This window comes from Tachypleus tridentatus, chromosome 10 (genome assembly GCF_004210375.1).
Source record: "Tachypleus tridentatus isolate NWPU-2018 chromosome 10, ASM421037v1, whole genome shotgun sequence".
Taxonomy (NCBI): domain Eukaryota; kingdom Metazoa; phylum Arthropoda; class Merostomata; order Xiphosura; family Limulidae; genus Tachypleus; species Tachypleus tridentatus.
In genome coordinates, this window is record NC_134834.1 from 86,880,180 (window position 1) to 86,894,103 (window position 13,924).

General features: G+C 36.4%; 1 protein-coding gene across 1 annotated transcript in view; it reads left to right on the plus strand.

The window, feature by feature from the left end:
* The window catches only part of Fibp (acidic fibroblast growth factor intracellular-binding protein), a 41,589-nt gene extending 32,108 nt beyond the window's left edge, over window positions 1–9,481 (plus strand). Inside the window, exon 9 of the mRNA XM_076462593.1 lies at window positions 6,331–9,481. Coding sequence (XP_076318708.1) covers window positions 6,331–6,409 — 79 coding nt within the window. The 3' untranslated portion in view covers window positions 6,410–9,481. The remainder of the gene's footprint in view (window positions 1–6,330) is intronic.
* The last annotated feature ends 4,443 nt before the right edge of the window (window positions 9,482–13,924 follow it).

Consider the following 13,924-nt stretch of genomic DNA (forward strand, 5'->3'; position numbering starts at 1 on the left):
CTAAAAAACTTAAAAGTTATTACAGATAATTTCTTAAACTAAAAGGTGTATGAAGTATTGGTCTCTATGCTGAAGCGTTCATCAGGCTTCATGGAAATTTCTGCATAGATAATGAAACATCATTCACCTTTAAACTTCAGGAAGATGCATTTCAGTGAAAATTAAACTATTACACAATTGTGTAAATTGTTTCAGTAATATTACTCTCATCTCTACAACATAAAGAATTATGTTGTGCATATTGCCACTTAATATCCTGTACATGCAACAAGCCTCAGATGGAGCTCTCAGCTTCATATGTGTCATTGTGTATTGTGCCAGTCTACAATGTAATCATCATTAGACTGTATCTCTTCTCCAATAGGAGGACAACAAATCTCTGCCCAGTAATTCTCATCAGTTCTAATGTATGAACACAGGTTCATTCTTTCCTGTACACCCTTTGTTGCTACAGGCTTTTTTTTTGTTTTGATCTTTTGTTATTATTCATTGTGTAGTTTGTTATTTAAATTTCTAAACACTAAAATTTTAAACTTAATGATTTAAAAGTTGCATTTGAATTATCATCAATCTAATTTTCTTTCAATCAGTATTTTGGGGACATGTATCGCAGTGCATGTCTGTGTTTTGTTTAATCAAATACAAAAGTTTTTCGAGTTCTCTTCAAGATCGTCATTAGGCCTATGAACTGTCACAATATCTGGTTCATTTGCTAACTAATAAAAGCAAATAAATATCTCCCTCCTGTATATCTTAAAAAAGTCTATCACTGTGGTATCAGTTTCATGGATTAACCAGATTATGCATTCATGTTACCATGTTTTTGACATTTTCAAGGTTTTTAACACTTCTTCATAGGAGTCATCTAGTATTACCATAGCAATTGGTAGCAGTAACAGTCAGTGATATTACTACCATTGTGTGCCACATGATTGACTTCATTCTGATCTTGGATTCAGAATTTTAGACTTCCTGTTTTTACTACTACTTTTTATTTTATTACTACTGATTATTAGCCTGTTCTGCCACATGATATAAATGTTTCACCACTATTATTTCCATGCCTGCTTTTGCTTCTTGTTCCCTCCTTCCAATATGGATCAGGTAATCCCACTCTTCCTTCACTGTGTGGATTTCACAGATATTTCTTTTGTTTTCTCTTTCTACAGTTATTTTTACTCAGTTTCCCTTCTTGAATGAGCTTTATTCATCTGAATATTTTCTTTCAACGTAGGTCTCCTTTGTAGATTCCTGTATGTGGTATCAATTGGCTGGTCCACTTGGGCTAGGGTCAACCAAGTACCACTGTTGGATGTTCTCAACAAGTGTTGTGGACATTGTATCTGATGATGGTGTTTGGGTATAGTGCTCATGAAACCCTGGTGTTGCTGCAGTGTCCTTTTTTTTATTATGGATCCTCCAAATAAAAACTTAAATTAAATAGTGAAAAACAGTACACAGGTAAACAACCACATCTTGAAGATTCTGAGCAGCAATCTTCAACATCTGTAACACCTGTACCTCAATTTTTTTAACTACATTCTCTTTCAAACAAATCTTGAAGGCAAATGTCTCCCCTTTTTCATTTAGAAGGGACTACAGGGACTTGCTGGTTCTCCAAAGTCAGTCAAAAAGCTTCACTTTGATGACATTGAGGGAAACGTTCACAACTCAACACAGTAAACTCTTCTTGCATTAAAAAGCAATTGGGAACATACCTATTGAGGTTATGCCTCATACTACTTTGAATTTGACATGAGGAGCTATTGTTGAGAGGGATTTGAAAAACATCCTCAAGTCAGATTCTCATTGGTTTCTCCACGCAAGGAGTTTCTGCAGTGAGGCATAACTCCACTTGCGAAGATGGAATTATGATGCCGACCAATGTCCTCATTCTGACATTTACATCGCATCCATCTGCCACCATCAAGGCAGGTTATCTTAATTGCAAAGTACAGCCATACATTTCAAACCCTCTCAGATGTTTTCAGTGTCAGCAGTTTGGTCAACCGAAGACATCATGTCATGGTTACTAGACGTGCTTGTGGTGGTAAGGACCACGATGCCTGTGAGTGTGAAATGGACCCTCATTGCATCAATTGCAATGGCACTCGCCCATTGTACTTTCGTTCTTGCTCTAAGTTGTTGGAAGAAAGAGGTGCAGCATTTGAAGATTCAAAACATTACTTACCCTGAGGTTCAAAAGTTGCTGTCCACCACTTCATCTCAGATGTATGCTGCTGTACTTTGTTCCACTACTACAGTGGAAGTACAGATGGATCTCTCTGTGTCTCCAAAAGGATCGTTCTAAAACCAAATGAAAAGCCTTTTGACCTCTATGGTTAAAAAAGTTGATGAATTAATGTCAACACTCATCTCTGACTTTGGTTCTGGGTATGGGCATTTCCTTGGGTACATCTTCTTCTCCCACCCCAAAATGCAAAATGATCATTTATTCATGATGTCCTCAGTCACTGGAATCCTCTTCCAATAACAAAGACCTGTCCAGTCAACCCAGGGCAGGATCCATGGAGGTTGACAGATATCTGTCGAATAAAGACAATAAAGAAAAAGATGTGGTCGTAAACAAAAGGGTTCTTCACCCAAATCGCCTACACATAAATACAAATGGCCATCTTGATACATTGAAACTGTCAAGGCTTACGTTCTAATCTGAATAACACCAAAACACTGATTGCTTCCTACCATCCTGTATGTTTTTCCTTACAGGAAACATTTCTGAAACCTGCCAATACAGTCATCTTTCGGTAATTTTCTTTGTACATAAATGACAGATGAGTGCATGGAGGGGTGGCACTGTTGGTTGATCAGCATGTTGCCCACCCTGTCTTTGCCACTTGACACATCCTTGGAGGCCATAGCCATCCATGTTTCCTTGGGCCATAAAATCACTGTTTGTTCTCTCCACCTGTTGCCTGGAGAGACCTATGATCAATCAGCCCATGATACTCTCATTCAGCAGTTGCTGTCTCCCTTTTTAATACTGGAAGACTTTAATGGACATCATTCCCTCCGGGGAAGTGCTGATATTGGTGGGAGGGGTCGCTTTGTAGAATGTATGCTCTCTGACCACAATCTTTCTCTTTTCAATACTGGTTCATCTACTTATCTTCATGCACCTAGTTAGTCCTTTACTGCTATTGACCTCTCAATTTGCTCCCCTTCACTATTCTCCCAATTTTCATGGAGGATTGACAATAGCCCACGAGGCAGTAATCATTTTTCTATAATTTTGAGAGACATCAGCCGTGGTCAATGCCACCCAACCCGTGTGCCCCAATGGAAGCGGGATCAAGCAAACTAGCCCTCTTTCACTGCTCTCACAGAACTTGATTCTGGCATCCTCTGTAAGCCATCAGTAGATGACTATGTGGCAGCAGTAACTGACTGTAATGTCCAAGGAGCTGCTCAGTCTCTTCCTAAAACTTTTACACATTTTCCATGATATTCTCATCAGTGGTGGAATCCTGCCTGCCATATGGCATGAAATGTGCAAAAACAAGTCTGGGATACTTTTGTAGGCATCCAACACTCAAACCTCATTGCTTTCCAGCAGGCCCATGCACATGCTCAGCAGATAAGACGACAAAGTCAGAAGGAATCATGGATTAAGTTCACAACCAGCATATCTTCTGTCATCAGTTCCAAAATCATATGGAACAAGAATCGAAAGGTCAGTGGGCAATATAATACTACTCCCCCTCTCTTGATCTTGCTCTTTGATGGCCAGAAAGTAGCTGATACCTGGAGTATTGCCAATACTCTAGGTGAAAGTTTTTGCCAAGTATTTAGCACTTCTGCTTCATCCTCCACCTTCTTAGCTATCAAGACTCGGGCAGAGGAATCACCTCTTTCCTTTCGAGTTGATTGTCTCTATGACTATAATTGTCCCTTTACACTGGTGGAACTCAAACTGGCCTTTCATTGGTCTGGCAGTACATCGGTTGGATCTGATGATGTACACTGAAATGCTGTGCCATCTATCTCCTGCTTCTCTTGCTATTCTTCTGATTGTTTTTAACTGGATTGGGCAGGAGAATGTTTTTCCTGATGTCTGGCATCAGGTTATTGTCCTACCTTTCTCTAAGCCTGGGAAGGATCCCAAGATTCCTTCAAACTACTGTCCAAATGCTTTGACAAGCTGTTTCTGTAAGACCTTAGAGAGGGTGGTTAATGTTTGTCTTGTTTGGTTCCTCAAATCAAACACCCTTTTCTCACCCACCCAGTGTGGTTTCCGACGACAGCTCTCCACCATGGACCACCTGATTCAACTTGAAACGTCAGTCAGAAAAGCCTTTCTCAAATGACAACATCTTGTATGAGTATTCTTTGACATTGAGAAGGCTTATGATACAACATGGAGGTATTGCATTTTGCGAGACCTCCATTTATATGGATTACGTGGCCATTTGCCCATTTTTATTAAAACATATTTTAATGGACAGGCAATTCCAAGTTTGTATGGGTTTGACACTTTCCCGTTCTTTTCTACAGGAACTTTGAGTCCCTCATGGCTGTGTTTGGAGTATCACACTTTTCAGTATAAAATGAATGCCATCACTGCACAACTCCCTCTGACATGAGATGTGAAAGTTGTCGAACATGAGGTATATTGAGTAGCAGCTACAGACTGTCCTCAGTTGTTTACTGAAGTGGACCACAGCAAATGGCTTTAACTTCTTTCTCTCTGAAACCATTTGCATGCACTTTTGCCACCAAGGGGGTATTCATCCTGATCCTGAACTCCACGTCAGTGAAGTTGTGCTGCCTGTGGTCCTTCAGACAAAGTTCTTGGGGCTTATCTTTGACCGTAAGACGACCTTTATACCACACATCAAGCAGCTAGGTCAAACGTACAAGAGCACTGAACATCCTCTGTGTCCCATTCATCATCAAGGACTTTGGCTCTGCACTTCCCCAGTCCAGAGCTTGTGCACAGAGTCTCATGAACTCCTCTGCACCTCCACCATTTGCAACTGTCTTTACTGTATGCTTAGAAATCTTGTTCCTTACCAAAGCATTTCATCTGGGGTTGTGTTTTTTTTCCTCAGTGGGCCATGCTTTTTCAGAACTGATAATCTGTCATTGCTCTTTTTGGCCTTCATATTCAGGTGTAGTTGGATGAATTGGGTCTGTCCTTAGATAGCATTGCTATATCCACAGGTCAGCCCATCCCACCATGGCTTCTTACAGTCCCCATATGTGATCTATCTTTAAGTCATCTGAGAAAAGCAGATGCTCCTGATTGGAAATACTGTCTGTTATTTGCTGAACATCTTTCGAACCATCCTTCCATTCTTATTTATACAGATGGTTCAAAATGCAGGTGACTCTGTGGGATCTGCCATGGTTTGGTGATTGAGCACAGAATCCCCTCTACAACTTCTGTGTTAACTGCTGAACTGTATGCCATTTCTCTTGCCCTGTGTCACATAGAATCTAAGCAGTACTCAAATTGTACTATTTATACTGACTCACTCAGTTCTCTACTGGCCCTGGAATCACTTTATGTCTCTTCTCACTGATACTCAAAATCAATTGGCCCATTTCTCTTTAACATCTACTTCTATCCAGTTCTTCTGGATACCAGGCCACGTTGTTATTTGCAGGAACTGGCTCGTTGACACTGCATCTAAATCTATATGTCTGGCACTATCACTGCTGTGCCTGTTCCATACATGGACTGTATTCAGGGCTTGGCTCTGTGCCAATTGGCAGTCAACTTGTAGTGAGCAACATGAAAATAAGCTTTTCAAAATAAAACCTCTATTGGCTCTCTTGCTTCCATAAGGATTGGAAGGAAGAACTTGTTCTAACTAGACTGCGCATTGGTCACAGTCTTTTAACTCATTGTTTTCTTTTATCTGGGACTGATACACCAATGTATTGTCTGTGTAACACTCAGGTCACAATGAGCCACATTTTATTGTTTTGCTGACGTTACAATTCTCAATGATGGCACCATTTTAAACATGTTTTGTCCAAAGGTTTATTTGTAACACTAGACAGTGTTATTGGCAATGGTGACATGTAGGAGAGGAAGCTTTGTTCAAGGCTTGAGGCATACATAGGAAATTCTATGGTGTTGTAGACAAGGTTATGGTTTTTTTGTGGTGCAGTGAGGTGAGTGCCTGTCTAAAACACATTTTAAGCTAAGGAAAATGTAAAGTTTGTTCTCTTAAAATAAATTTCAGAATGCTTAACTTGTGACTATTTATTACATGTGTAGCATTATAACATGTATTCTGATTTACAATGTGCTGTAAGTTAATTACATAAGTAAAGGTTAACTTGTTTGTCATATGGTAGTGAGAGCCACCTGCTGTATACCTGGGACCGTTACATCACAACAGTTTCAAGCTGCATCCTGAAAATGTACCACAGCTGAAGATCACTTTACAAGATTGAAGATGTTATTAACCTATTACTTTATCTTACTAGAACATTTAACCTCTTGGACATGGAAGCTTAATGTGCTCATGTCATGACCTTTTGACATTTGAAACTTAAGCCTCTTTATTGTCAGTTTTTGTTAATAAACTTGGCATTAAAATATAGTTTATAATTCAAGTTCTTACATTATCTAAGTTTTAATTTCAAAAGGAAATATTTGTATTAATTCTCAATCTGCACTTTAATTCACATGATCCAGTGGCAATTTGACTTTACATTTATAGATTTACTCTCTTTAATTATAAGAGCTTCAAAGTTCAACCAGTTAGAAACAAGTATTATAGATATTTTGCTTTTCTGGAATATGATACTTTTTCAACCCACATGACATGCCCTTCCTATGTCCTCTGTCTTTTCAGAAACATCTGTAATCCTTTGTCTGAAATTGCAACAGACATATTTGTAACCAGTAAAGAATATGTATTTAAGTTGTGTACATCAGGTGATTGTTTGTTTTGTTTCAGCAGTTAAAGCTGATAACTCATGGAGAGAGTTTAATATATTTATTGTTTCAAATAGCAATGTTATTTTTTATCCTATTTGTAGGTTAGTCAAAAAGCCAGGTAAATTATAGTAGCTTCAGAACATTGTGTTCCAATGTTTGATATACCTTATGTTCTAAATGACTTATAATAATTCAAGTAGCTTTTAAATGTATGCAGTCAACACAAGGTGAAAAAAAGTAGTTGTGTCAAATTACATTTCTGAATACAAATAGGCTAAGGAAGTACTAGATTTTTTGAAGTGTAATTTTTTTTATCTATTGTAATATAGTTTCACTAAAAGTATTTGAAATGTAAACACTCTCAGGTTACATAAGAATACTTAAATGAAAAATAAGTATTCATGATCCTTCCTTGATGGATGTATATAGTTTGATGTTTTATGATGTAATCTAACACTTGGTCTGTCTTAAGCTCTCCTGTGGGCTGATATATTGGTTGTCATGGTACTAAAGGTAGTGCAGCATACAGTAAAAAAAGTAATAAAACTAATGGAAAGAAGATGTGAAAAGACTAGAAAATTGAAGTTCTTATAATAGATAATTGGAGAAATAATTTTTAAATTTATTTTAAATTTTTAACTTTTCATTTACTGTAAATTGATGGCATTACTACATTTAGTGTTAGGGTAAAGAAAATAAGTTTACCATAAAATACCTTGATTATTTATTTAGGAGGTTCTAGAGATTTTGTAAATTAAATATGAAAACTTTGAAAAGAGCTACAGACTTTGTAAATCCACAAACAAGTCTATAGCAAAAAATATTGTATTACAAAATTAGATTTTTTCTTTGTACATCATACATGTAATGTTTACGAGGAGCTTGCCAAATTTCTTGAAGGTACTTGTAGTACACTAAGAATTATGGTTTGTACAATTTCACAATTACATGGTTGGGCATGTTGACTCCATGGGGTTAAGCCACATTATTGTATATTTATTTCTTAAAACCTCAGATTTAAACTATTCCATACATTGGTGATCATATCCTGTTGATTTTATGAATTTTTGTAGATGAAACAACTTTCTATATGTATATTGTTGTTATTCGTTGATTTATTTTAATTACAATGAGTTATTAAAAGTAAGTATGAGACTATTATTTATTATTAGTAGGCTCGGCATGGCCAGGTGGTTAAAGCAGTCGATTCGCAATCCGAATATCACAGGTTTAAATCCCCGTCACACCAAACACGCTCGCCATTTAAGCCACGAGGGCATTATAATGTGACAGTCAATCCCACTATTCATTACTAAAAGAGTAGCCCACGAGCTAGCGGTGGATAGTGATCACTAGCTGCCTTCCCTCTTGTCTTACATTGCTAAATTAGGGACCAGCTAGTGCAGATAACCCTTGAGTAGCTTTTCACAAAATTTAAAACAAACCAGATTATTCTTAGTAAACCTAGGTATTGCAAGATATTTCAAGGAATTTGTCAGTTTTGTTGAAAGAAAATAGCTGTAAGGTTAGTTTTTGTGGAAAATCATCTTCAAACTAACATTTCCAAACAGTTTGTTACTGTTAATGAATTTAATGTTAAATACTTTACATTGTTAAAAAAAAGGAAATAAAATTACTTCTACAATTATGTATTATTTAGTATCTAGAATAAACATTATTTTGATGAGTTTATTTAAATTATTTTATGAAAGAAATGCATAGGGATTTGATAGAGTTATCCAAGCTTGATTTGGAAATGCTGGACAGAAGAGTCTTGTGAAACTTATATTAATCACCAGTAAATGTGTATATATTTTATATAATATAAAGTTAAATAAGTGAATTAAATAATGTTTATATTAGTGCATCATCTACTTTAAAACTGAAAGGAACTTTTACATATATAACTGTGTAATAAAGCAATAAAACTAAAAGAAAGATGGGAAAAGGATATAAAATCAAGTCTTACAATAGATAATTGTCAAAAGAACTTTTTTATTTTAAATTTTTTAACTTTCATTTGCTGTTAGTTGATGGTTTTGCTACATTTAGTGTTAGGGTAGAGAAAGTACATTTGCCAAACAAACAGCCTTGATTTAGGAGATTTTATAAATTAAAAATGAAAACTGTAAGATAAAATAATTATTTTTATTCTTAGCATGACTCAGACTAAATCAGTAAAGGCTGTGTAAATCAAAAACATTTTTAGTAAAATGTATAACAAAATTAGATTTTTTTTATGTATATTATACTTGTAATGTTTACAAGGAACTTGCTGAATTTCTTGGAGGTACATGTAATGCATTAAGACTTATCATTTGTATTAGGTCATGGCTACAAGGTCTTCAAGATGCACTTAAAAAACAAAATTTGTATATGCGTTCCATATATTTATGTGCTGATTTATCAGTTTCCTTAAAATAATAACATACAGTAACATTTTCAATTTTTTTCCAGTTCATGCATATTTTTTGTGTAGCATGTGTAGATATTTCATGAACAATCAACTGTTTGCACTTATTGGAAATGAATAAAAATTTTGTGGAAAAACAAAATTAATAGTAATACCAAAGATGTTAAATTCATTTTCTAGTATGTTCACAAAAACTACTAAAAATGTTTTACATTGATTGAACTATAGATAATGAGATACCAGTCCTGTTTTGATAAATATTTATTTAGCTGCATGTCAGCTCATCACTATTTTTTATTTTTATGCATACATATTTCAGAAGAGAGAACTGGTGTGGATTATTTAATCTTAAAGGACTGTAAATTACAGTTACTAACTGAAAGAAAATAATGAAGTTAAAAAGCCCAAGAGATTTTATATTCTGTCTGATGTTTTTACACCAAAACTGCATTGGGATCCACTGCATGATAATTTACATTACATGTCCAGATTTATGCTTTTCAACGATAATTTATGATTCTTTAGGAACATTTTTTGAAAACATTTTTCAGTTTATCATTTATTTTATTACTTAAACTTGTAAATATGTCTCATGCCATACAGTTATTTTTTTTGGTGAGAAAATAAAAACTGCATCAAATTGCATAAACTCAAACAAAATTTTTTTTGATACTTAAAATTATTAACTGAACAAGTTATATTTGATGATAACATGCTCCTTCTCACAGTTAAGCTATCTTCACCATGCATTTGCCTTATAGGTTTAGCTTTTGTTGCAGAAGCTTTGATTTTTATTGTGAATTCTCACAGCACAAATTTATATTTGGTCTTGAGTGTGTAGCATTGTTCAGACTTGGATCTTATTTTGTCTGTGACATATGGAAGCTCATTGACTATCAGGATTATTGCAGCCATTGTTGTGCTGTGAATCACCTCTAGCTTAATGGGCTTCCTGCTTATGTCCTGCCAGCCAAAGTTTTTTTTCAAGAGATGGAAATGATATATTTGACTTTGTTCTTCACTTGATTGGCTTTGGGTAGTATTTTACCATTCACGAGATGATCTTAATCTGCCAGTCTCTTTCTGCATTTCCTTCTCATGTTTGTTTCTTTCCTTATCCTTTTATTATTTTCATTTTATCGTCTGCTACTCTTGGTGTTTATCTTGTCTTTTTCCCCCTGCTTGTTATGAGGATTTGTATGTTTTTTACTTTTATTTCTCTAGCACTTCTTTTTTTCATTCTCATAAGCCTTGTTTTTCTTGCACTTATGCATCATTTTATTCTGATTTGTAGACTTTCTTTTTCTTGATTCTCTGTCCTTGGTGTCTAACTTGGGATCTGTACCCCTTTTCTTTATTTTCACTTCTAGTTCTACCTTTTCACATTTTTCATCTTTTTCATTCTGTCCTTCTGTATCAACTTCTGCCTTTTATCTGATACACTTCATGCTTCTGATGAATTTACATGTCTTTGTTCTGTCCTCTGTTTAGCCCATTCCACTTCTGCTTTACCTCTCCATACTTTAGATCCCCAAAATCAAAATAAAATAGTGAAAAAAAAAAGATCAATGGTAAACGACCACGTCTTGAAGATTCTGAACAGCAATCTTCAACTTGTTCAACACCTGTACATCTTTATCAAACAAATATTTAGGGCAGGTGTCTCCTTTTTTATTCAGAAGGGCTTGCTGGCTCTCATATATCAGTCAAAAACCTACGTTTTGGGGGCATGTTGGTGGAAATATCCACCAACTCTTTTTATATTCGAAGGCCATTTGGATATACCCATTGATGTTACTCTGAATTTGTCATGAGGAATTATTGTTGAGAGGGATTTGAAGAACATCTCCAAGTCAGAGATCTTCACTGGTTTCTCCATCCAAAGAGTTTCTGCAATAAGGTGTATCTCCACTTGCAAAGATGAAATAATGATGCTAACCAATGTCCTAATTTTGATGTTTACATCACAATGCTCACCTGCCACCATCAAGGCAGGTTATTTAAATTGCAAAGTATGGTCATATATTTCGAACCCTCTCAGATGTTTCCAATATCAGCAGTTTAATCACTCAAAGACATCATGTCATGTTTCCTTGTTGTGAGCTCGTTGTATTAGCAAGGACAGTGATGCCTACAAGTGTGAAATGGACCTTCACTTGTAGTGGCTTTCACCCATCTTACTTTTGTTCATGTCTTAGATGTGAGGTACAGCATTTAAAATCAGTTTAAAACATTTCTTACATTGAAGCTCAAAAGTTACTCTCCACCACTTATCTCGAACATATGCTACTGACGTCTGTTCCACTCCAACAGTGGGAGTGCAGACAAATCTCTCTGTGCCTCCGTGAAAAGTATTTTGTCCTCTGGGGTTAAGAAAGTTGATGAGTCAATGTCATCACCCATCTCTGTCCCCACCATTCATTTCGGCAGCTCCCCAGATCCACTTTATTTGGTTCTAGGTTTGGGCATTTCCTTGAGTCCAACTTCTCCTCTGGTCTTGAGATGCAGAATGATTATTCATTCACACTTTCAGTAGCTGGAATCTTCTTCCAATGACAGAGACCTATCCATTTCGCCCAGGGCAGGATCCATGGTGGTCGATATACCTCTTTCTACTAGAGAGAATAAAGAAAAAAGACGTGGTCAAAAAGAAAAAGGTTCTCCACCCAATTCTCCTCCACATAAATGAAAATGGCCACATTGGTAGTGGAACTGTCACGGTTTCCATTCTAATTTAGATGACATTAAGACACTGATTGATAATTATCATCTTCTGTGTTTTTCCTTATAGGACACTTTTTGAAATGCCAATATTGTCACTTTTGGGCAGTTTTCTTTACACTGCAAAACAGGTTGTCTGATGGACAAGTGCACGAAGGTATGCCACTGCTGGTCAACCATCACCTGGCCTCTCTATCCTTCCCACTCGATACACCTTTGAAAGCCATAGCCATCCACATTTTCTTAGGTCATACCATCACTGTTTGTTCTCTCTGCCTGTATCCCAGAGAGACCTATGATCAATTAGACCTTGATGCTCCTATTAAACAATTGTTGTTTCCCTTTTTACTCCTGGGGGACTTTAATGGACATAACAGCCTCTGGGGTGGTACTGATATTGATGAGAGTGAGTCCATCCTTAGAGCATATGAACTTGGACCACAACATTTCTCTCTTCAATACAAGTATTTATACTTATTTTCATGCATCTAGTCGGTCTTTTACTGCTATTGACCTCTCTGTTTGCTCCCATTCACTTTTCTTGGAGGGTTGACAGTGATCATTTTGAGAGAGACTGGCCATGGTTCATGCCATCTGACCCACCACCCTTGATGAAAGGTAGATCCAGACCAAGTGGCCCTCTTTCACTGTTCTCTCAGAACTTGATCCTGTTGTTGTCTGTAAGCCATCAGTAGATGGCTCTGTGGCAGCATAACTGATTGTGTTGTTCAAGCAGCTGTTCAGTCTAATCCTAAAACCTCATCATGTTTTTCACAGTATCCTCGTCCTTGGTGGAATCCTGCCTTCCACGTGGCATGGAAGGCTAAAAAAAATGGGCCTGGGATACCTTTCATGAGTATCCCACACGTTCATAACATACTACTTTCCATTTCACAAAGTTTCATTATGAATACTCTGCCTAAACCAATCAACCAAAAAATACTTGAAGGGTATTTTGGCCTTTTACTAACCAGGGGCTGTCAGAAATTGTTTCCCTTCAACTCTTGCAGGTTGTTATTAAAACATCACAGGTGTGAAAGGCTAAGAGCCTACATTAATTAAAATTTTATTAAAATTCAGTATCTTAGTTAAGTGATTGTTGACTAGGTTAAAATGGGGAGAAACATGTACCTTATTTAGTAAGTTTACATGTGTTTTGAATTTTACACAAAGGTATACGAGGGCTATGTCTGCTAGCCGTCCCTAATTTAGCACTGAAAGACGAGAGAGAAGGCAGCCTAGTAATCGCCACTCGCCATCAACTCTTGGGCTAGTCTTTTACCAATGAATAGTGGTATTAACTGTCAAGTTACAACGTCCACATGGTTGAAAGGGTGAACATGTTTAATACGGCGAGACTGAATTTATTAGTAATGCTAGATAAAATGTAAGATTATGTTGCAAAAATTGTCCTTTGATGATCTCTAGCAGGCCCTAACAAGGCTCATTTGTTATGTAGTTTGTCTGAGTCAACTTCTCTTCTTCTCTCTCGCCAATGGATGTCCGAGACTTGCCTTGTCTTCATCTCTCCCATCTTCAGACTCATTCAGGTTTTTACCCTTTAGTGAAAACCTTAACTGTTCCCAATTGACCCTTTAATATCGTTAATTCATACGATCTACATTCACCTATGTCTCGAGCTGGACAAATAGAGTTTGTTAATCTTTCATCACACCTGATGGTTATATTTTTAAATTTTTTATCATTAAAATAACTTAGATAAGATAGATAGATTGTGTCAGTGCTCGAAGTTGGGCAGGATGAAGCAGTTGCCATTCCTTTAATAATAATAATAAATAATATCTTTAATCATAAAATAGTTGTTCTTCAGAAGTTAGAAGAAAGTGTATTCCACCAGTTGAGATGATATA